The sequence below is a fragment of the Strongylocentrotus purpuratus genome, unplaced genomic scaffold, assembly GCF_000002235.5.
Source record: "Strongylocentrotus purpuratus isolate Spur 01 unplaced genomic scaffold, Spur_5.0 spur5_scaffold_19, whole genome shotgun sequence".
NCBI lineage: Eukaryota > Metazoa > Echinodermata > Echinoidea > Camarodonta > Strongylocentrotidae > Strongylocentrotus > Strongylocentrotus purpuratus.
Genome location: NW_022145604.1, coordinates 19,901,396 through 19,925,550, shown reverse-complemented (window position 1 = coordinate 19,925,550; position 24,155 = coordinate 19,901,396). Strand labels below are relative to the sequence as shown.

General features: G+C 39.4%; 1 protein-coding gene across 1 annotated transcript; it reads right to left on the bottom strand.

The window, feature by feature from the left end:
- Positions 1 to 258: 258 nt before the first annotated feature.
- Positions 259 to 22,434, bottom strand: LOC100889243 (somatostatin receptor type 2). The gene is made up of 2 exons (XM_003727715.3): positions 22,133 to 22,434; positions 259 to 2,691 (listed from the first exon to the last, which is right to left on the bottom strand). The coding sequence occupies exon 2, from the start codon at positions 2,632 to 2,634 to the stop codon at positions 1,537 to 1,539; it is 1,098 nt and encodes a 365-aa protein (XP_003727763.1). The 5' UTR covers positions 2,635 to 2,691; positions 22,133 to 22,434; the 3' UTR covers positions 259 to 1,536.
- Between the last annotated feature and the right edge of the window lie 1,721 nt (positions 22,435 to 24,155).

Sequence of the window (24,155 nt, the reverse complement as noted above, 5' to 3'; positions counted from 1 at the left end):
TGTGTTTTCGTCCAATGGACATCCTCTATTTTTTTTTGGGGGGGGGGGTGGGGGGGGGGGGATACCTCGCTTCAGGGAACGACAACCCCAGCGTAATTTGTAGGAAAGGACTATAGATTTGCTAGCAAATCTAACACAGTTCAAGTCAGTGACATCCTATGAAGTTTCGGATGTTTGCCATTTAAGGCAAAATGCATCGTAGGGTTTTACACCCACCTCACAAAGAAACAAAAACAATCCTGCTAACACAGTGCAGTATCCATTAGGCGACATCTTTATTAATCCATTAGGCAAGCCAAGGAAGACCAAACAATACAAGCAAATACAAAATATTTTTCCAGTTTAAAAGTACAACTGAATTTTCAAATACATTTGCGTCACGTGAGGATGAGCTAATTCATACAAATGGACATAAGCGCCGGGGGTTACGCATTATAGTATGCATGCACGGGTAACGTAAACTGGCTAAAAGCGTGCCGGATAAGAATTTTGAGAAGAAATGAAGACTATTAATCTAATCTTCATCGTGTATCTGCAAATACCTCGTGGTTATGGCCGAACAGAAATAGGGTATCTGTTTTCTCGCTGACAAAATATTGTTCTTCACTCCCTGTATATATTGCCTAAACGAGTAATGGCACTAAACCTCTGTCGTAATGTTACCATGACTACAAGATGAAGTACATCATGAGCTCTAAAGCTATAGCCTTTTGACCAGGTGTAATGGTTGTTCTTTTTAATTGCTGTCTGTGAAATTGATGAAAGTACGCCTTTATGAATACCGGTCAATGACACGGAATACGTTACTATCTACCCTAGATGACGCTTGTGGATTATATGTTCGCTTCAGGAAATATATGTTTAATCACAAATAAAATCATTCATGCCATTTGCATAATATTATGGGCGAGGTTACGCGGCCTGGTGAAACAGTCACATTTATCATCAGTTTCTATACAGGAGATAATCACATTTCCAGGCGACCAGCTTTAAACATGGTGCTTCTGGACACTTCACAATATTTGTCAATCGACCGACATATTAATAGAACCAATGGAACCATCTGAAAACTATATCTTCAATCTAATACATCTTATCAAGTCACATGATGTGACTTGTGACTGTCATTATGCATCCATGATTTCAATGCATGCGATAACAAGATTTGATCTGTTTTAATATCTTAATAGACAAAATATGGCAAATATTCCCCCTTTTACGATCATGGGTTTCAGAAGAACTATATATCTTCTGTTTTCTCGTCATTGTTCCTATAATATAACATAACTCCACTTTTGTAACTGTTAACGCCCATTGAAACGAGACTTCATTTCCATTACGTTGAATTCAGCCTCTGAAGGCAAATTGCCCACAGGACAGTACTTTTTAAAAATTGTAACAGTTTTCATTTTGCAACACCTCCTTGAACGATGTTTCTCTCACAAAGCGCGTCAAAGATCACACCGGTCGTTGACGTAGTCCTACGTTAGGCATAAGACGCATCGCGTGCTAAGGACTCCAGTCAAAAGGCTTCCGTTAACGTGATTGTCGGCGAGCATTCAAATAGCGCACAGATCGAAGAAATTCTGACTGCTCTGGAATTTTGTTGCATTTACAGCTCAGCATATATCTAAAGACAAGTTTGAAGTTTGGATGCTTCGTCGCGTAGATTATAGGGTTTATGCAGCTATTACAAAGCAAGATGGCCGCCGTCCACGGTATAGCCGGGTCGCTGGGCGGGATCATGAGCGCTACTCCATGAGGTGTTATGCAGATCAAGAAGGCGAGGACTACGTAAAATAAGTTCTTGGTAATCTCGACCTGTCGTTTGCTCAAACGAAGTTGTTGCTGGCTGGATTGTCGTTTCAAGCTGGCATGCATTGACGAAGAGGATCCCTCTGCTTGCTCGGTCATTGCCTTCATGTGACGTCTGACGTGGAGGTACACTTTCACGTAGCAAACAATAATTATTACGAGTGGGACTGGGTAGAAGATCAGGGTTTGCAGAACGCTGTAGTAGTCCGATAGTGGGTGCGTGGTCTTGTGTGAGCATGTGCTGTATTTGTCGGCGTACCCAAGCTCTCCGAGCCCGATCATTGGTGGCAGCAGCGCGACCAGGAATGGAACAGACCAGATGGCCAGGATCATGAAGGTTAGATTGACCGTGGTGTAAACTCTACGAAAAGTATTCAAACTCTGCGTGATGACAAGCCATCGGTTGATAGCGATGGTTGCCAATGTGAAGAGACTGCATCCCACGCAAGTAAAACTCACCAGCGCGACAACCACGCACACCCACTCCGGTAAAGGCCAGCCGCCCCGGCTGAGCAGCGCCACCGCGTTCCAAGGAATCGTCATGGCGGTCAGTAAATCGGCAACGGCGAGGTTGACGACGAAAATGTTCGTCACCGTTCGAAGTTTCCGACACAGAATGACGCCCAAGACGACCAGGCTGTTGCCGAAGATTCCCAATGTAGCTATGATGATGAAGAAAACGGAGAGAACGATGCGCTGGGTGTAGTCGTCGAATTTGAACGTTCTCAAGGAAATAACGGTGTGAACTGTAGACATTTGGTAGTATTCCTCAGTTGGAGGAATAATCTCATCCGGTAATTTATTCATACCCTCTTCCATGATTATAATCTTGTTCAGGTTCAGCTAATCCCAAATTGTCCTTGTCTGCAAAGTAACCTGGAAAGAAGAGTGAAAGATTGAAGCAAATCACAAAAAAGTACATAAAATTATTGATTAAACCGTTTCTGAGGGACTTGCGAGACTGAAAAACAAACAAACAAACAACCAAATATAATGATAAATAAATGAATAAAATAAGGCATTAAGAAATTGTTATCCAAACAAAAAAAATTGCTGAAATCTTTTGATGACACGTTTCAGGAGCGGAAAATATCCGACTAAAGAGTGTCATATTTTTCAGGGTCCTTTTGGGAAGACGATCGCAACCACTTACGAAGAATCAGCCTATATAGTAAGGCGATTCCAAGTGCCCGGTACATCACATTTTGAAATGATAATATCCGAATGATTTACCATTTTCCAGAATACAAATATCCAAATGTGATTTAAGATTAAAGGTAAAGACCAGTTTCGGAAATGGAAGCTCTGATTACCAATTATGTGAAAGAATATGTTTTGACTAATAGGTGATGATACAAATTTTGCCGGGAAACCGCCTACTAATCGATAAATTTGGTAAATTATTATATCTATTTGGACCTGATAGATATCGCGCACGTGTCGCGTAGTCCCATATACATATTTCTGTGTACAGTGCTTGTAACTTTACCAAGACTGGGCAAAATTTCTTATCATTTTGATGATTCCAAAACCTTGCAGTACACACCAATACTTATATACTAGATGATCAACCTTTTCTGATCGATTCCACAACGTTTCTTTAACAATGTAATCGCATGACCAGAACTGGTCTATACCTTTAAAGTAACTCGGTAACATGGTTGAAGGTTGATGAAAAAAACTGCGTAATTTTTGTATGAAATTTTATTTATTATTTTCCTTTTACTGTACTAACCCTCTGACTGATAACTGATAACATTCTCAAACCACAAAGATTTTTATGGTATTCTTTAAAGGCGTCACTACCAGTAAAATCTCCCAACTATATTTGAATTTTCCCAACCGTTTTTCAATGAAATAATACATAATGATATATAATGATATAGTTGGGAGAAATATTGAATCGATCAGATCAGTTTTTCCAGATTTGTATCATTAACTATGGTCTGTTTTTACTCAAATTTTCAGATTATTTTTAATTGTACATATAACATTGAAGTCACTACCTTAGCACCATTTTCTCTCATCTGAACAATGTTACCAAGTCCCTTTAACTAAGAGATTAAGAACTTTTCATTAAAAAATAGAGTGCTCCCCGTTGAAAACCTCTCATGAAATTTTTCAGGAGCGAAAAACATTCGACCAAAGGGGTATATTTTTTCAGATTCCTTTGGGGTCTAAAATTTGAAAGTGGGGCTTAATAAGAAGCTCCTGGGAATGTAAATTGGGTTATAATGGGGAAGGAGGTGGAGGGTGCTAAGGCCGGTTTCCCTATTTCATCGGTGAACCTCTTTCATGCTTCACAGTACATCTATTTAATACTGTATAGACCTCATTATTAATGAATTGAGAATGAATTCATGGACACCCTTTTTATCTAAATTTATGAATGTTACTTCTGTGACTCAGTAGCGCACATTGACTTGAAAAATCTTCAAATTTCATGACTACCCTAAGAGGTAATCACAGGCGGATCCAGGGGTTAACGAAATCCGACCACCCACCCCCCCCCCCTCCCCTCCACCTCCCTCCCTTTTCCCGTAAAAAAAAACTGACAGCCTCTAAATGAACTCCCCGATTGTTCATGTTTGTTTGCTTGCTTACTTGCTAGTTTGAATTTGTTGAGAATTCGACCCCTTTTTGTTGAATTTACAAAATCCTAGACCCAGGCTCGTACGCAGGGGGGGGGGGGGGGGGGGGGGGTGGTTTCGGGGTTAAACCCCCCCTCGAGTTTTTTTATGTGTATGTTTTATGTATGTTTTTTTGGAAACCCCCCCCCCCCCCCCCTTGAAAAAAATCCTGCGTACGCCACTGCCTAGACCCACCCTGTAATCACCATGATGTTCTCATGTGTTATCTAATTTGAACCTTTGACTGTGTTTTATATCTATCGGTAGCAACCTATTTCCTGTCTTTGATCAATGATCCTGTCGGTCTACACAATACCAACATACGATGTCACGTGGTTTGAAAAGAAGAATCAAACCTTAAAGCAAAAAGAAGAATATGTATAAATAATTATTATTATTTCAGTATTAAGCTGTAAATCATATTTTTCTAATAGCGGTTCTAGAGGGGCTTAGGAGCTCAATCCTGCCACACGAAAAACCTTCGACCCCCCCCCCCCAATACAAAATAAACATTGCGAATGAATTTAAGCGAGGCACATTGAGAAAATGAATCAAATATTCAACGAGTCAATGAAAATGTATTCAAATCTACACAAGTTTACCTAGCAACTAGCTATTATATTCTTGTACATGTTATTGTATCTGCAATACTAAGTCAGAATGCAAATGGCACACATAAGCTGCTGCTCAGTCGGAAAAGCATTATGCCCTGCCCTACCTTATAACAAATAATTTAAGCACTTTGTATCCTGACTATTAGAATTAGAAGCGATGCAAGAGCCCCCCCCCCCCCAGTAGAAGCAAAATCTTGATTATACATGCAAATAAGAAAGGCGCAATTTCTGTATAGTCATTATGGAATTCGCACTTTTTAATCTTTGTGATACTGCAAATTGATTCGAGAATGATCCTACATCTTTGGTGTTATAAGCAATCATAATTTGAATCTGAATTTGTAGAAAATTACTTCAAGATTTTTCAAACTCAAGATTTACCAAGCTACCGCCCCCAAGCAAAAACACCTTCTAGATTGAATGAGAATTAAAGGATTCGTATACGATCGAAGCACTTCAAAACGACGTCTTCATTATATTTGATTACAATAAGAAAATAACCTATCGAAATGTCATGGATGACAGTTATCACTGTCAACCCAACTGACCTAGCTGACCTGCTTATCACAATGAAACTCCTTTCACTATTTTATCGGATTTGTGGTATAATACCCCTTATCCGGTACCCGGATGGAAGCTATGCTGATGAACTTTCCAAACCCACTAATCCGCTAGATATAAATATCAGGTGTGATAGTTGTGATATCTTCCTTTTATTTCGAGGTAAATGAACGGGGGTATGTTAGCTGACTGTGAGCATGATGATATCAGCCACGTTGAAGCCAGTGAAATAATAATGAAGTATTTAGCGATATACAACAGACATTAGCGCTCTACAAGAAGAACCCATTATTTGTTTCATTATTATTATTATCATTATTACAATTATTATCATGATTATTTATATTATTATTATTACTACAATTTTCATCATCATAATAATAATTATAATCATTATTATCATCGTTATGAGTATAAAAGTAGTATTAATAGTATTAATATCATTAGTCATAATTATTATCATGACAACGGGTGCATATTGTCTTTCAGAAGGCTTGCTTATCCGAGCATTCCAAATGTTCCTTCATCCGAAGGTTTTTTATTCCGAATGTTGGTAACTCGTAAGCATCTTACCCGTAATATCTATTGCACATGAGATGTCAGTTTGGTTGCGTCAATACATGCGCTAATCACTCCTCACGATGAAGAAAAAATCAAGTGGCCAGCATATGCCAGTATATCAACCTTTACTATTCATGGGACACAATTCTAACATAGCGTACCAATGACGCAACGTCTTTGGCGCAGTCCTGCATGCGTCATTCAAAAGACGCCGTATATGCTGCGTCCACACATTGCGATATTGTTTTTTGTCGGGAAATCGCGATGTGTGAACTTATAACTGTAATGTGAACGCGCCCTAGTAACGAGGCTTCGACTCCGATCCAAGGTAGAATTTGAATTCGTAATTATTTTTTGTGTGAGATAGTATGCTTGTGCACGGTCGTCTAGCAAATGAATAACTTTCTATTTAAAAGATGTCATGTACACTGGATACGCATGATGAAATGCAGTGCGTTCTTCAATAGTGAGCCATTTTATAATGCCTCGTGCATGACCTTTGCATTTAGAGATTTCAGTTACGTGTCTGTGCATGATTAACTTTCAGCCAATTAATAATTCATTTACTTGTAATAACACTTTAACCAAACGCAATCAGAAAAAGCACTTTCTAAAATGACATGCAATGCGCTTGCATGCAAAATGTAATTTAATATGAATTAACTCCTGACTGCAAGTCAATCGCAAACTACACGATCTTCCTGCGATTCAACTTTCATTATGTTAGAAACAGAAATGTAAACAACAATCATCTTCCTGATGTAGGTTTTGAATATTGATAAGACTGCCCCCTAAAAGAAACCCGGAATTTTAGTGCATTAAAAGCTTTCTAGTCAGAAAAAAAGCCGAATTGGCTTCAAATGGTAGGCAATCGCACTACTGGTATAACGTCGCTACGATTCTGAGCCCATTTAGCTATTCCTTCTCCAAAGGAGCGTGAAATCCATTAATATATGGAGTTCATTGATTAAACATGTATCATTATTCACTCATCTATCTTAAGAAATTAGCAATCCGAATTTACACATCAAATCATTATTTCAAATTCTTTGAAACTCGGATTGTAGTCAGATCGTATAGTGTGCGATGGGCTTAATACGTCAAAGCCAAATATCATCAAATTCAAATTCTTTAAATCCAACTCGAATTTGTCGATTAAGCTTCAAACATGAAGAGGGTCATTCTCACGAACTCAGCACGGCGCGCAAAGAATCGTGTTGGCGATGAAGTGCTTTCATTTTGGTTTGTTTGGTTGTTGTATTTTTTATATTTTATCTTTCGAGAAAGCAACGTGTGAGCAATTCAGCCATCATGGCAATTGGCTGCCATTGACAAATCGAAATATAAGATGAATTTAAAAAAAATAGGCGATGGGTAGGGGGTACCTTTGAAATACCTTTGATGGAGGGAGACTGCAATTCGTTAACATATTCATTTGTACGGGTAGAAAGAGTAATGCTTTTACCCCAGCCATTTACACACAGGTATCACATAATAGAACAAGTAAGGGAGTTCATTCATTTTAAGAAACTAAATTCTTAGCACATATTATTGTAGTTGATTTTAATTTTTTCAGTATTGTTTGTTTGATTTTTTTCTTCTCCTCTATCTTTTTATTTTCATAGGTATTTACTGTAGATAATGTACTTTATAATGTTTCATAATGTATGTTTTGCTATGGCGACTTAACCACAAGCCTTGCGCTTTCGCCTCCTTCTAGTGCGGTATGGTATGTAATCCCGTAGGATTTTTTTGCCAAAATTGATTTTTTGGCTGTTTTGGCTTCAAAAGGGTCCCAATTGGCCAAAAATGATGGGGTTCAAATTTTGAGACCCCTCCTTCACTTCCTGGGGGGTCCATTTTGGGCGCCAAAATTGCATATATAAAGCGCAATAGGGAAATTTGGTGTCTTCCACCCTAATTCATATATTTTTTCGCCAATTTCACAGTGAAGTTGTCTGAGGTATATACGGATTCATTTTTAATGATATTGCGTCATAAAACTTTTTCACTTTGACCTTATGGGGGCGCAATTTGCGAAAAATTGTGAAAAAATGGGAAATATTTCCTAAAAAATGTGCCCTTCTTCTTTCTTTTGGGCTAGAATTTTGAAATAATAAGTGGAGATGGCATTATTGTGTGTTGTGTGTTATTATACAGTGGAATACTTGTGAAACCTATCACATGTCATTAACACTGTTATTTTAGGCTGTTAATATAAAAATCAACCCTATTTTAGTACTCTATCAAATGAATAACTTACTTAAACACCAGATGGTGCCAAACACCTTCAGATGATAATATAACAAAATTCTCAAATATCAACTTCTAGGCACTGTAATTGCATCAGTCAATCAGAAAGTTGACAAATTATATATGTAATATTTTTTTCAAATGCAAAATAATACGAAAATGTGCATTTTGTTTTGTTGATATGGTTCCCCCCCCCCCCCCCCCCGCCCTGGAGGAAAAAAAAACAGAAACAAGTTGAGCTATTTTGTTCCGAAATACTTGTACATATGGCACAATCTTGATCTAAATCAAAGAATTATTTGGAAACATTTTCCAGTTATAAACAAAACATAAAATAAAATCGGGAAAGGGGGTAACCACCTACTTCGTGGTTACCATGACAACAGGAAAGTTCATCAGACTTCCAGTAAAAGTCAATCGCTGTCACTATCTGGAGCATCCTCCCTTGTCCGGTTTTCACAGTCTCCACTATAGCATTTACAGAGAGGAGTGCAGGGCAAATCGTTGTTGGAGCAGCTACACCGACCCTTGCATCCTGATTTGCAGCCACATTTGATGAGTTCAAGTACTGCCCGTGGTGCAGGGAGCGCAAGACACTTGACTGGAAGACATCCTCGATTATCTGAATACCATCCATTCTCTTCGATAGGAGGAAGCACTGGGGAGTTAGTCTTGTATGATTTATCTCTCATCGTGATGTAATTGGCACGGAGGATGTGAGGTAGTAATGCGGCACGAGTTGGAGGTAACATCTCACCTTCTAGGTTCTTTGATCGGAACAGTTCCCATCTGAGCGATGGTAGGGTTGTTGGACCTGATGAACAGTAAACACGACATATGAAATGCTCTAGTGCCTTCACCTGTGTTGGAAGCTCTCCATTGCTAAGCTCAGTTGGAATGGAACCCTCACCTAGTTCTTTGAAGCAGATAATGACAGGATCATCATCATCAAGCTTTAAGTAGGAATTGATCCATGTCTTCTTGGATATGCCAACAAACTTTCCTCCCCAGTCAGCACCAGAAAAATTATGAAGTCCAAGGAGGCCTTGACATTTTTGATGTCCAATGACTTGAACCCGCTCCAGCACATCTATTTCTCGTTTCTTTGTACCCTTGCCAGTAGAAAATTGTAAAGAAGTGGGCACTGCATTGTTTCCACAAGATGCTAGATGAATTAAGAGAAGGAGGACATCAGTGTCAGGGGACCAGACAGTAATTTCTTGCAAGGCACCACTAGCAGTAGAGGCAAGGACTTGATTAGGAATCAGGGTATCAGCCTCTTCATGTGTGTGCGCCTCCTCAAAATCATGTCCCTTGATGAAGGTATCATACACAACCACTAGCTTGAAAGGGCTGTCCGTGTTCTGTGAAAAGTAATCAAGCAGCCCCTGACCTAACAGGCACGTCAGCTTTTTCTTGGTTGACGATGAAGATAGAAGCTCCTTGATGGACATTGTGAGCTTCATTTCTGGGTGTATCTCGTATTCTACTGATGTAGTTGCTCTCTTTTGTCGAGTCTTGTTCTTTAATGACTCTTCCATATATCGATCAAACACAACTCGACCTTCATCATAGCTAGCCATCATCCCTTCGATGCGCCTGTTGAATGCAGTCTGCAGGTCTGACATCTTTTGCATGGCAGGTGTCTTTTTCATGCCTTGAAGTACACCCATGACGTCAATTATCAGCACCTTGACAGGAAGATCATGCAAGAGGTTAGGTTGTTGGGCCGCTCCAGAAGGAACCTGCGTTATCTCATGTTCTACGGTAACCGGAATCTCTTCCTGCATCATTTCAACCTGTGGGGAAGTTGAATGATTATCCTCCACGACGTCAGGCTGTTTTACAGCATCGGGAGGTTCTGCCTTTGCATCTTCAACTGCATGCATCAGACTTGCTTTGTCTGTTGGGATGTACAAAGAACCATCGACAGCACATAGGGAACGGGGAACCACTGACATTTCATATTCACCTATTGTTTCCTCAAGTTTAGGAACTAAGCTTGGGCGGCTGCCTTGGATGATAAGGAATCTTCCCAGCAATTCACGTTCCTCCCGCAACTTGATGACCTTGTCTCCAACACGCACTTTCCTTTTCTCCATCCAGTTCGAAAATGATTTCAGCTTCAGTTTCTTCATTTTGTCCCACACCGAGAGGGTTGATGATGAAAGCAAACGATCAGATACAAACTCCTCAAAGCGCTTCTGGCCCTTTTCTGCAAAGTGGAGAATGTCACTTTTCGCCTCATTTGACACAAGTGCCGATGAAACCAGACTCTTCAATTGTGTCTTCTCCTTGAAAGGATTGACTCCGCAGTGCAGCTCGATTAGGTGGCGTAGTTTCAGAGCATTCTTCTTCGACCTCACTGCAATGTCTCCTGAGAGCTGATGATGCTCCTTCCTCGCCGAAGATCCAGTAGCTTTTGGGAAGTCATTGAGGTAAAGATTTACCAGAGCAGCAAGGTGAGGTGTGGTAGTGACTAGTCGGTCCAGAGCGGCTTCATTTCTTGTGAGTCCAACCATCCCACCATTCCCCTTTAGTTTCTTGATTTCTTGCTCTAGAGCCTGATCAGTGAAGAGAAGAGAAAAGGGTATCTCTGACTTTGCCACCACAAAGTCTCCTGACTTGAGGGCATTCCATGTTTCTGGATCATCCTCTTCTAGGGCATTCATTTGAGCGAGATGGACTGGCATCAGGCGAGCATAGTTCAGGAGATCACGAGCAAAGAAGTACTTGGTGAGGTCTTCTAGTGATGACAAGTAGCCCTCCCAGTCCCCTGATCGACATGAACTAATGAGATGTAGAAGACTCTCCACCTGGTTAAGATACTGAGTCAAGAACTGGGCAAACTCGCCAAGGTCTTCAGCTTCTTCAAGCGGTTTGACATTGCTTGAGTACCAGGATTGGATTTCTTCATAGATCTCCACCATCTCTGGGTCACGTCCATGAAGTTTTTCTTTGAGAGAATTGCACTGGATGCGAATTGGACCCTTGGGAAGATCCGATAGTATGGCATCAAAACGCAACATCATGATTGCAAGGCTTGCAGTAATGTGGAATTCAAGGCCACGCTTATAAGCTTTACCACCAAAGATCCTGCGAAGAGATGCTGAGGTGTACGCACCACATTCAATAGCACACGTGTCAAGACCGCTACCATCGATGGTTTTGCCAAGAGCATGTAAGGCAGCGAAAGCAATGTGGAGAACTCCAGCTCTTAAGATCCAGTTGGCGTTTCCCACCGACTGCTGAATCTTCAACGCTCGGGAGTAAAGATCGAGATCTAGCGTTATCAATGTCTTTCTGTGAGGGCCAACAACAGTCGCAGATATTCCCTGGGATAACCGAAGAACAGTATAAAGGGTCCCATAATCAGTTGGCGATGTCTTGAATAATGGGGCAACCACCGCTGTGTTTGTAGGCGTGCTAGCGTGAGAGGATTGAGACAACAATAAGGACCTAGTTGCAGCCCATGTTGGAAGAACATCATTCTTTGCGAGTTTATCTGATTTCTTCACCTGCTTTTTGATGATCACGACAGAGTCTGTTTCCTCTCTGTCCTTTGAAGACCCAGCTTCCCCCTTGTTGCTAGAAGGCTCAGTTTCCTCATCATTTGTAGACTCTGCATCACTTGGCATCTCTTCACTGCGCTGTGCTTCTTCATCGTGCAGCTGAGGTTCAGTTTGGATCATTTCTCCGTTGTCATCTGTTGTAAGGTAGTTCACAAGAGCCCAGGTATGAGTGAATTCTTGAGAAATGAGATTTTGTTTCCTCTTCTTGTAGGCCTGAAATCTCAGTGGGCTGGTTCTGATGACTGGCTCTGGAAGCACATTCATCTCAAATGCTAGAAGGTCTTGCGAAGAAAGTTTCTCGGGTATGACAAGTGGTTGATTCACTGGCTCTCCATCTACAGCCTGTTGGTTGATTACAACCACTGTCCCGTGAAAGGTTCCTTGCCCTGTGGGTGTGTCTTCCAAGAGATCAATGTTGTCAATGGCAAACCAGATGTTCACACCCTTCTTGACAAAATCAGGAAGACAAAACCCCCCAGCATCCTTCATTCGTTGAAGAACTGACTGCTCAACTCTCTTTTCTAGATCAAGTATCTTGTGATAGTCACTTCCAATGTAGACTTCTGAAAGGTTTTGAACAAGGTTCTTGTCACGAACTCGAGAGTGGATAGCAAGAGGCAGTCCAATTGACAAGGGTGATAGGATGTTTTGACGAAAACTGTGATCTCTCTTTGGTTGATATTTTACTTGACGATCAGTATGAGTGTTTTGGACGAGAAATTGACAAGCTACATCGACAGTTTTGTCTACTTCTTGGTCCCGCATTCCAGACACTTTAACAACATGACTACCAAAGAGGAGGTGGCTTAGGAAGAATTGGAGTAATGATGGATTCTTGAAGTCATCAAAGGTACCTGTAAATGACCAGCCATGCATTTGCATAATTTGGTGTCGGAGAAGGCCAGCCACTTTCCTCAAGGTACCAATTATCTCACCATCATCCATCAATGAAAGACTGAGATCAATAGCTTTGCTGACTGTATTCGATTTGACAAGCTTTTCTGGTTCGTTGCGTCGCAATGAGCTGACAAAATGGGCTTCTGGAAGACGTTCACCGATAAGCTTTTTCAAATATTTGCGATAGTTTTTAGTCTCATCAATTTCTGTGTGATATCTTTTCAGGATTGACAAGTAAGCATCATTAACCTGAGCCATGTTTAGTGTAACATCATCAGTGAGGGTGTTTTCAATGGCGAGGATGAGTTGCTCGTCACATAATGTGCGAGTAAGTGACGCCTTTTCATGGTCTACGTTTGATGTCAATGTACGTTTTGCAGCACGAAGACAGTTCCTGTGATAATACTTTTCAAAAGCTGAAGCATCACCAACGTCTTCTAGGTCTGCTACGCAAATTCTTACTTGGTCATCCTGGGTCTCCTGCTTTATCTCAAGAAGTTTTTGTCCCATTGCATCAGAACAAACACGATGAAGAGGTTCTGAACCAGCCTTTGAGCAGAAGTCGCATTGTGAGAATAAACACACCTTTTCCTTTGGAACAGTCTTTGATCGTTTGGGTCTGGCAGGTCCTGTTGTACTGGGAGGTCGCCCGGGTCCTCCTCTTGAACAGCCAGGAGAATCAGGCAGGGATCTCTTTCCCTTGAGACGCTCGATCATAGACTTGTTCACAACACGCTTCCGACACTCACTATGATAATGAACCAATTTTAGTTCCAGATCACTTAGGCCAGACAGGTGGTCTATAAGCGGCTGCAGATTACTTTCTCCTAAAGACACTCTCTCCCTGCACGACCGTAAAAGTTCATCAATCATGGCTGGATTGTTTACCAGTCGCTTACCTGGGGTGGAAGCCCCTTTACAGATCACACATACCTTGTTTTCATCTGACATGGTTGCTAGAACTGTTCATCTCATCCTAAAAACACAAAGATACAAAAGAGACTCCGCCGAACCAGTTTTGATTTATTTCCACCTAAATCAACCATGAATTTCTCTAAAATTCTGTCATTTTCTTTTCTCAAAGTTTGTCAAAGTTTCTCAAAGTTTCTCAAACGGGGGAAACAAATGTGTACTCTGATATGTTAATCTTATCATGGACCTATTCCGAATGGACATTCGTCGTTTTGTTAACAAATTCATTGTGATTGTCTCCGTCAATGTCGTCTCAATAACATTCCCTACATGTTTCTTCACTTTGATCTCATGAAGTCCACCGCCAATAAGCCGGGACAGAATCAAGATAGTGATATTAAACGTGTTAATAAGCACAGAAGATAATAAATCGCTTAAATCATGAGAAATCGATGTGCAATTGTCATTAATAATCGGAAATTGTTGTTCCGTGTAACTGTGTTTTATTTTTGAATAACATGTTGATATTACCAGATGGGTTATATTTGGATTGTTTTTTATTTAAAATTACGTTTTCCCCAATTTCCTCATAATATTGCAGAATTACAACGCACATGGCTTATAAAGATCATGGCCTTCTAAGGTCATTGGTGCGTGCGAAAGTGTAGGAATCAGTAATAATAAATTTTATATCACCAAAATCGTCTGCTTTTCAACTTTGCTGCTCCCCATTGGTAATTCTTTTTATTTAATACACACTCTTACAGAGCACACCATCCACACAAAACCCAAGAGAGGGATACTGCTCCTTTGTTAATGACCGAAAATGCTTAAACAGTCGTATTGTTAAAACAGCTGAATGTTCTCATTAAGATGCACATAATCAGAAGGCGGTGGATCTCATTGGATCAAATACAGAATAACGTTGAATGTCCTTCCGTAATAGGTCCATGATCTTATATAATATCAATGCATACAATGTTTCCCAATTTGTCAATTTAACCATCTAAATTCATTGATTGATCAAGAGTAATAAAGATCTCTCTTTTTTTCAATTTATTTTCTTCTTCTCTAACCGATAATGAAGACCCACATCACAAATTTTAAAATCTAGATTTGCAAAAGCTATATGTTTATGCTTACCTTGGAAAATCAGGCAATTTACTGCAAAATAGGGGTCTTTATTCTGTCAAACTTGCGAAGACCAATGAACAAAACAACTTTTACCACAGAAGAGCTGGAAACAATGATCACAGAGCAGCATAATTATGTAGGAATGTGTGCGCGCTGTGTGCGCGCGAGCGCACTTGCCTGTAAATGTTTGGGTGTGAGTACTGTGAGTATGTGCGTTGGGAGGAAGGGTGTGTGTGCGTGTGCATGAACGTGTGTGTGTGTGCGTATGTGTGTGTGTGTGGGGGGGGGGGGGTAGATGTGTATACATGAAGGTTGTCTGTATGTTTGTTTCTGTCTCTTTGTGTTTGAAAATGGGCTAGTAAATATTATGATAATGGTAATAAAATACTACACCTTAAAACAGCTGGCCGAACAATGACAAAGGTACGCAATTTGGGCTGACGGGGGTGGGGTAGGGATGGGGATGGGTTGGTTAGAGGGTTTATTCAACTAAAAGTCTTCAAATTACCTTTCTCGCTGTTGAGGGATAATCACAGTTCTAGAAAACAACTCAAGTTTTGTGAAACCAGTCATTAGATGAATGACACACCCAATTTTAGGGGGTCTCATGATAGGAAACTACCCCCCCCCCCCCCCCAGAGAGGGGTTGAGGGTCGGGAAAATTTGAACCCCATCAATTTCTGATAGCTTGGACCCCAATCAATCCAAAAATGCCAAAAAATCAATTTTGGCACAAAAGTCCTACGGGAGCTGTTTCAGTGACATACCGTACCACACTATTCCTTCATTGTATATATTTCATGATTTATTCGTTTTAATTTTTGTGACGGAAATACAGGTCTATTTAAGTGAATTGAATTGAATTGAATTATGCTTGTGCATGATAGTCAAGCAAATGAATAACTCTCTTTTTTTAATGAGAAATGCTGCACTGGATCCAAACTATATTAAACAAAGACGTCGACATTTTCGTTGAGATGCAGTGCGTTTGTGAGTTGAGATGGGATGTTAATAATAATGATATCGACTTCTTGTACATCACTTATAACATAATCCACCGCGCCAGGCGATCAAGGCACTCCAATAATGAGCACAGTAATGTTTTTAGCTTGCCTACATAATTATTTGGCTGCTCACCGTCATCAGTGTACAAACACATAATATGAACGGTCTTGTGTTTTTCGGATTACAGAAAGTTGCGGCTTTCCTTTTAAACTCTCTTTCTGACTTCTGGGCCACAGGAAGGAAAAATGAGGTCATTCTATGCAAGTCAATCGAATAAAAAGGAGTGTAGTGATTATGTATATATATATATATATTTATATATGGATATTTATGCATGACTAATGTCTGTTTGGTTACATAGATAGGGAGAAGGGTAGGGGGCAACATGACGGGGCGTTTTGCTCATTGTCTGTTTAGTGCAGACCTTTAAAACAATTGAAACACGACAGAAGCATAATAGAAGTAAACGGTAGCGTTGCTATGGGGGTAGAGGGGATCACAGGGGCACGTGTACCCAATTGAATGGCGAAAACGATCAAGAATATAGAGGGGGAGAGAGAGAGAGAGGGGGGGAGGGGGAGGAGAAAAGGAAGGAATGGAGGGAATAAAATGGAGACGGAAAGGGCAGCTTTATGTAAGATGATAGGCAGCTATGGAGCCCCTACCCATTATCCTTCCCATAATCATGGTCTTGCCAATTAAATATGCATTTTCATCACCGAGGAGCAACGGTGCTCAGCCCCTCTCCCTTAATGACAATGCCCTATGTATGACCGAATCCACCCTACGCCACTGGCTGTATGTAGGTACCATTATGTCCATTAAGCGTATGCTATTTTAGCAGTCGGGTAACATAAAACACCGATAACGTCAAATATAACAGCTTCTCTCATAATTACATCATAATTTCAAAACAGATCCGATGACCGATTGAAGATTACAAATATAAGCAGGTGACAATAGGGGACACGTTATCGACTGTCTCGCCTCCATGGCAGAAAAATGTAAAAACGGCTGTGCTGTATTAAAAAAGCCGTTATAAAATATTTCGGATTTCGGACATTTTCCATAAACATAAGCAAAACGGTATAGGAGATATTGAGGTAACTGGTCCACACATCTTCACGTATTGCGTCTCCTTTTTTCAGTATGGGATAAAGAACTATAGGCCTATCAAAAATAATCCAACCCCTAATTCAGTCGAATAGATGCTTCTTTAAATTCTGCAACAGCAACAAGATACAATTTCAATCTAGCGGATTGATTGACTAGTTTCAAATTTGAATTGAATGCTCTTAAATAAACACAAAACACTTATCTAATTAAGCGCAAAGTACCAAGCACCAATGAAATGTCAGTCTTCTACAACATGAAAATGCAAATTAACAGATCAAGTTGACCTTCATTCTACTCTTAGCCTCTCTTTTGTTTGTTTGTTTGTTTGTTTGTTGTTGTTTTTTTTTTGGGGGGGGGGGCGTTGTTTTACGTCATTTAAAAGTGATAGCATATCATTTTCTATCTCTGTTAGATGAATTTTACTCCATAATCATAGTCAAAATCATGTACATTTAAGTGTTTGTTTGCTTAAGTCAAAAATCTGTAATTGAAACAATGTGTTGTTGTTGCTGTATTATACAGGCATGTATTGTGAATGTGCTCATTGTTAAACAAGTACTTTGTATGAATATATTAAATCAACAAGACTAAAGTTTTTAACAGCTATCTGATCTCTGCAAAATAAGTTGAGACTTGTCATTTCAGCGTATACAGTGTAATCATCAAATAATTTGCAATATCTTGAAAATACATTCCTATCGTAGAATTGATATCTTGATTGTGTTACACGCTGTAATCGTAGTAAGTCTTTGCTGTAACTCGAATTGAAAATGAACACCCTGGCCTACTCCAAGGACAACATCAATGCTCGGAGGTGATCATGAGAGTGACGGCATACTGTCTTGAGGGGCACTATCTATTGACTTCCCCCTTCTACTTCCTCCTACATAAAGCTTTCATACATCATTACCATTTATGGATATTTTAATATTCTCTTCCCTTCCACCCATGGCTACCTCTTTGCTAGATCTTTTCTGATCATCACAGCACGAATTCTCATTAGACTCGCAGAATTTGACGTCCTCTCCGGTGGGCTCACAGCCCTCTATTCGTGATCGCCATAGGCCTCTCCATCGTTATTATCATTTCAGTCCATCTTCCGTGATTAAAGATGGAAACAGCAAGGAGCCAGCAAATTAGAGCCCACTTTTGCAATCTTTCGACGGCCTAAAATTAGCTCGTCACTATCATTATCCTCGGACACTGTCGCCAGGAGCATTCCTTTACCGTTTATGGTCCGTATTGCGATGGTATTGGTGATAGTGGTGATGTTATTAATGCTGGTTATGATCGGGATGGCGTTGGTTATGGTGATGGTGATGATGATGATGGTGGTGGTGGAGATGATGATAATGGTAATAATAATGATGATGACGATTATGATGTTGAAAATGCCGATGATGCTCCATTATGATGGTTGCATAATGGTGGTGGTGGTAAAGATGATGCTGGTGATGATAAGGATAATGAAATGATTAAATATGTTTTTGGGGTATGACCTTGGTTGTGATGATGATGATTATGATGATGATGGTAATGGTGGTTGCGGTGATGATGATGATGATGATGATGATGAAAATGATGATGATTATTATAATGTCGAGGATGGTGCTTAGAGTACTAGATAGAGTACGTGATTATTGGATTGTGTGGAAAGCCCAGACAAAGTTGACTTTTCGGAGGATAGCAAGGGTAGACTCATCATAGAGCCAAGCCAACCTGAATAGGCTATCATGAAACTAAACGTTAGAAAGTTACAAATATATTTGCCAACTAAGACAGAACAAGGAGAGCCAATTGAAAAAAATGAGTCTCGGTAGGGGCTATGGCATTGCAGTTTGATTCATAATCAATCTGAACAACTCTCGTTACACGTAGTCCAACTAATGAGAAATCACGCTGGGATTGAAACGGTGAGCGCGGGGAGTATTATTATCAAAGCTAATAATATGAGGTATAATCCAAATACAAGTTTTAACCAATATTGGCTAAATATTGAGAAAAAGGAGTTACGTTAAAATGAAATCTAAATTTGTTTATAAAAACACCATTACCATTTATTTTCTGGACGACTGGAGGGGGAGGTCATCGGCCTTTATGCGATGGAGCAAAGCGACCGAGGAAGGGGTCGGGCTCAAATCATATATGTCCGTTATTTCCCTTTGTTTCTTTTTCTTTCCGTTTTCCTCTTTTTCTTTCGCTTTCTTTCGATATCCTCCTTTGTTTTTATGTCGGGCGGTGAGTGGGGTGGGGGGGGGGGGGCACTTAATTGCCTCTATTATGCCCTCACGTAACGGCTACGCCACTGGTTAGGCTAGGCCTATAATAATATTTTTGGAACGGTCTATTTGATCAGAGAATCGGTGGTTGGTAATTGATGAAAATTAGATCCTGCTGGATTGTATCTGAGAGTTTGTAGGAAAAAAAAAGAAGGGGGAAAAACTCTTGCCAATGAACCTCAATGCAGAATCCCATTAGGTTAGAGGTCCAAGAATTACTTCCCACGATCTAATGAGCGGTGAAAGGCGTACCCCCCCCCCCCTCCCCCCCCAAAAAAAAAAAAAAACACAAAAACAAAAACAAAACAAAACAAAAAATTAAAGGGATAAATAGATTCAGTCATGCATTCAATTTTAGGCCTGTTTGAAACATATCAAACTGAAGGCCAGAGCAAGCAAATAATAATCGGATATGTAATTATTATTTTTTTTGATTTTATTTATTTATTCATTTATTTATTCATACAATTATTTATCTATTTATTTATCTAAATATTTATTCTTATTCGCATTTATTTAATAAATGGGTATATATTTATTGATTCATTCATTTTTTTATATAGTTATCTCTATATTCATCTTTTATGCCCTTTTCTTCTTCAGTATAAGCCACAGCTGAACACAAAAAACGCTTGGCCTAAAGAGTAGGGATAGTTCGGCAGGAGGCCTTTATGAATGCTTTAATTTTCCCATAATATATACAACTATACTTCCATGCTATTATGTTTTTTTGTTGACATCATGTTACGATTATCTATTTATATTTATAAATCTATTTGCTCTAACGATAATCCAAAATTGTGGACTTTACATTAATAAATTGATTTGATTCTATAATGTGTGATCAGTGAATCACTGGCGTAGCCAGCTCTTTCATAAGGGGGATGTTACTTTATCCATTATACCAACTAAACAAGAATAGTACCTTATTTTCACACTTTCCATTTGCTTGACTGTAAAACTGCCCAACACCCCCCCCCCCCCTCAAAAAAAAGGTGGGATGCCTCTTGTCCTACTTGGAAACGCCAGTTTAATAAACTGCAATAAGCTGTCAACAAATAAAATGCTATCCCCGCCAACCAAATTCCTAACTCTAAATGTCCACTACTGCATGAAATCATGAACCCGCAGAACTACGATTTGAAAAAATATCAGATGGGTCAAAGATAGGCGTGAAGTGATGAGAGAAGGGGCAATTGAGCGTTTTAATACCAATCATGAGCTCCACTTTAAAATAATTACACCGGTGCACAAATTGGAAAGACGGCCCCTACGCCCCTACGCTCTATTAACATTCAAGATATGTCTATTATCACGATAGTTTATATCCCAAATCCATACACAGTCTGAAATTATCTCCTGTGGAAAGATGGAAGAAAACACTTTTCTCATAAATTGGTTTTAGAATATAGTGAGGTTCACATGACAGTCCGTTAACTTGAAGTTCGTGGTTTTAAACTTCAAGATTATCTTGATGTGGGGACAAACTCATTGGCTACGAAACAGTGTACTCAAATCAAATTTACAAGTCCCTGCGCTCAAATTTATAAACCACAAGTGGAGGGGGGGGGGGCGTCTTCACTCGAAGTTACGTGCCAGTCGGACCCCCGCTTCTTGGTAGTTAAATGATGGACTGCTTGTACAACTTGCCGTTTAAAACTTTGCATATTCGTTGTTTTCGGTCCCGTGTGAGCTATGGTCGTTGTTACTTTTCAACTTCGAGGTTTCACAAACTCAAAATGTAAAACACCGTGTGAACATCGCTTATGGTAGATATCAAAGTCAATCAACCCGCCAGAAAAGTGAATTTATTATTTGCAGATGTTGGGCTGTGTTGGGTGACCGGGGATAAGGGTGTTATTTCTAAGCCAGCCTGGGATAACGAACGAAATACTACCACTATTTCGTGATGGAAGAATGAACATCGTGGTCAAAAATATGATTGGAGCGAGAATAGGATTTATTTTTCTTCCGGCAGTTGACTTTTGAGAGAGCATCGGTATCACAATCGTTAAAATTGCATTTCAAGGGGTGGAATTTATCGATAAAAAGAAAAAAAAATGATCAAGGTGCGATCGTATGGGACTTTGGGATTGGGCTAATATCGTTAAAAAAGTACATTCGACTAAAAATAAAAGTGAATCCGTCATATAGCATAAAGCATTAAAACAACATGTTCTGTATGAAATACCTATCTATGCCATATCTCATATATTTTTCAAAGATTCTAAACCAACTCAAATATTGGAAGAATAACAGAGAAAATAGAACCCGAAACAATCTGATGTATAACTAAAGAGGTTATACGTCAAATTATTTTCTTTACATTTAAAGCAAATACTATTAGTCACTTGAGGCAAATTAAATGTACACATTAAAGGATGATTATCACTTTACATACAATTTTGTATCAACAACAATAATTATGCAAATATCATGCGTTAAATGTCAACAACTGATATTTTCATCTGAAAGTTTTGATTGAATGAGCGAAAGTCTGGCAACTCTTTCAGTAGGTCTGTACCATTTAAATATAAACTCACCAGAAATATTAATAGGCCTATTATTTAATTATATCGTATATTAGCTAATATATATATTTCGCTCTTCCCATGAAAATTTCTATAAAGCCTGTAATCATGATAGCACATAACTTAAACAAATAAACTATAAACAAAAACAGTAAAACAACAGTAACAGTAAACAAATAAACAAAAACAGTTTCTATATTTCCGAGTCATTTGCAAAATATCAACGTTTCAAAATTTAGCCACGAGTCTTACCCGTTTCACAAGAATCTGGTTCATGTAAAATCCTGAATTCCAATAGGTTTTTCAATCCACGCTCAACATCGCTTTAAACGAACTCACCAATCAACCAGGTTACAAATGAAAAACAAAATGTGGAATTGAACCTAATGCGATTTCAACCAAACGCGAAAAGTTCAAAGTCAGAAACTGCGATGATTTTTCCGAAACATGATATTGACCTCAAGTGGCCGGCGATATTTTCTGATGACCGGCTGGAAAGGTGCAAAATCTATAGTGTTGGCTCTCACCGCAGGACGTTCCGGGTGATTGTGTTTTACAGAGATCGAGGATTTCCTAACTGAGGTACATCTAGAGTCTCTCTCGCAGTATGGACAGTAGAGGCGCTATATATATATATATATATATATATATATATATATATATATATATATATATATATTCTGTCTGCTTTGTTACTTGTTATCGCTTCTGGAAATCATCCCTTGACGGAATAATGGGGGATGGGGGGGGGGGGGGGGGCGTGTGATACATCCCACCCGTGCCCCATTCAGACCAAAAACTATCCACACCTTAAGTAAACTTAGGAAAATGCCCACCAGTGATTAAAGCCAAATGCATCTGAAAAAGTGTGAAATGGGTTTTTTCTATTGCTTTTTGGTCAGACATTATTCAGCAGAGGCCGAGTGCCCCTTTCACAATATCATATGGATCCACTCCAACAAGAGTCATCGATATCTCTATGGAGAGGGCTCTGCCCCCCCCCCCACCATCTAGATAAGACATACATGTAAACAGTCCTGTTGTCGATTTTCACATAGATCTTCCGAACTTGTTTGCAAAACTTAACGGGGGGGGGGGGGTTGTTGAACCCCCCCCCAAAGTTTTTTAAATGAGCACTATTCGAACAATGGTAACATGGTTTTCGATCACCGTCAACGTCATGGTTATTCACACAAGGAGGCTGTCTTCATGGATTTTTAAATATACATGTATATATGTCCGTATATACAACAGTGTAAATATATTTCTTCATTCCCTTCGCTCGCTCGCAAAATTTCAAAGCAAAAAAAAGTTCATTTCTCGCAAAAGGCAAAGGCGTCACCCATCCCCGGAAGTTTTTACCTTATACGCCTTTGAATGTATGCCACTGCGGTAGTTCACGAATTACGTCATGAAATTTTAATATTTCAAAAAGGACGTAGATATAATCATATCGAACTTCATCGTTTATTACGTCAAGACACAAGAACCAGTTAAAACAATATTATTTATAGCCATAGAATATCCTCGACATGGATTATTGAGTGTTCATAAGTCAATTTATATGATGGATGTTTCGAGGAAGATCCAAGGAAGCAATATTTCATCGCCTTATTGAGATTGCATTCCTTATTTAGGTAGCTTAATCATGGATTGTTATGACTTGAAAACAGCGATATTGAATACAAATTTTCAATTATCAGAACATAATGTGCTTAACCAGCATATTATCTAAACTATTGATAAAACTCACAAAACATTGCATTAAAAACAAAAATCTATTAAAGGTATCATGTCCCATTTGCAGGCCCCAAAAAATGAAAAGGTTATATTCCTATGGCAATTGAAAGACAATACTAATTTAGAACTTCCCTCAAAACGAAAGGGCTTGAAAATGGCTTTCAGTGGGAAAATAACGACTATTAGTTGTGGAATCGACTTAAGTGATTGCAATCACCTCATTTATAGTCTGATTTTCAGATCCTTTTACCGTATGGTCGTACGTTTTGTACTGCATTAAGATTCAATCAGTATAATTTTTGGCCATTGCAAGTAGTGGGTTATTGATGTAGACAAATTCTCATGTACCTGCCTGTTACAGCTCATTTTATGTACATTTACCAAAGAAAAAAGATGTCGGTCAGTCACTCGATAGTCTCTGATAGTGAAGTCTAAGGTAAACGGGTTCCCTTGCATAATTTCAATACTCGGACACTGCTAATGTTTACCTATCACAAATAGGACATACATGACATTTTCGTAATTTCTGCAAAGT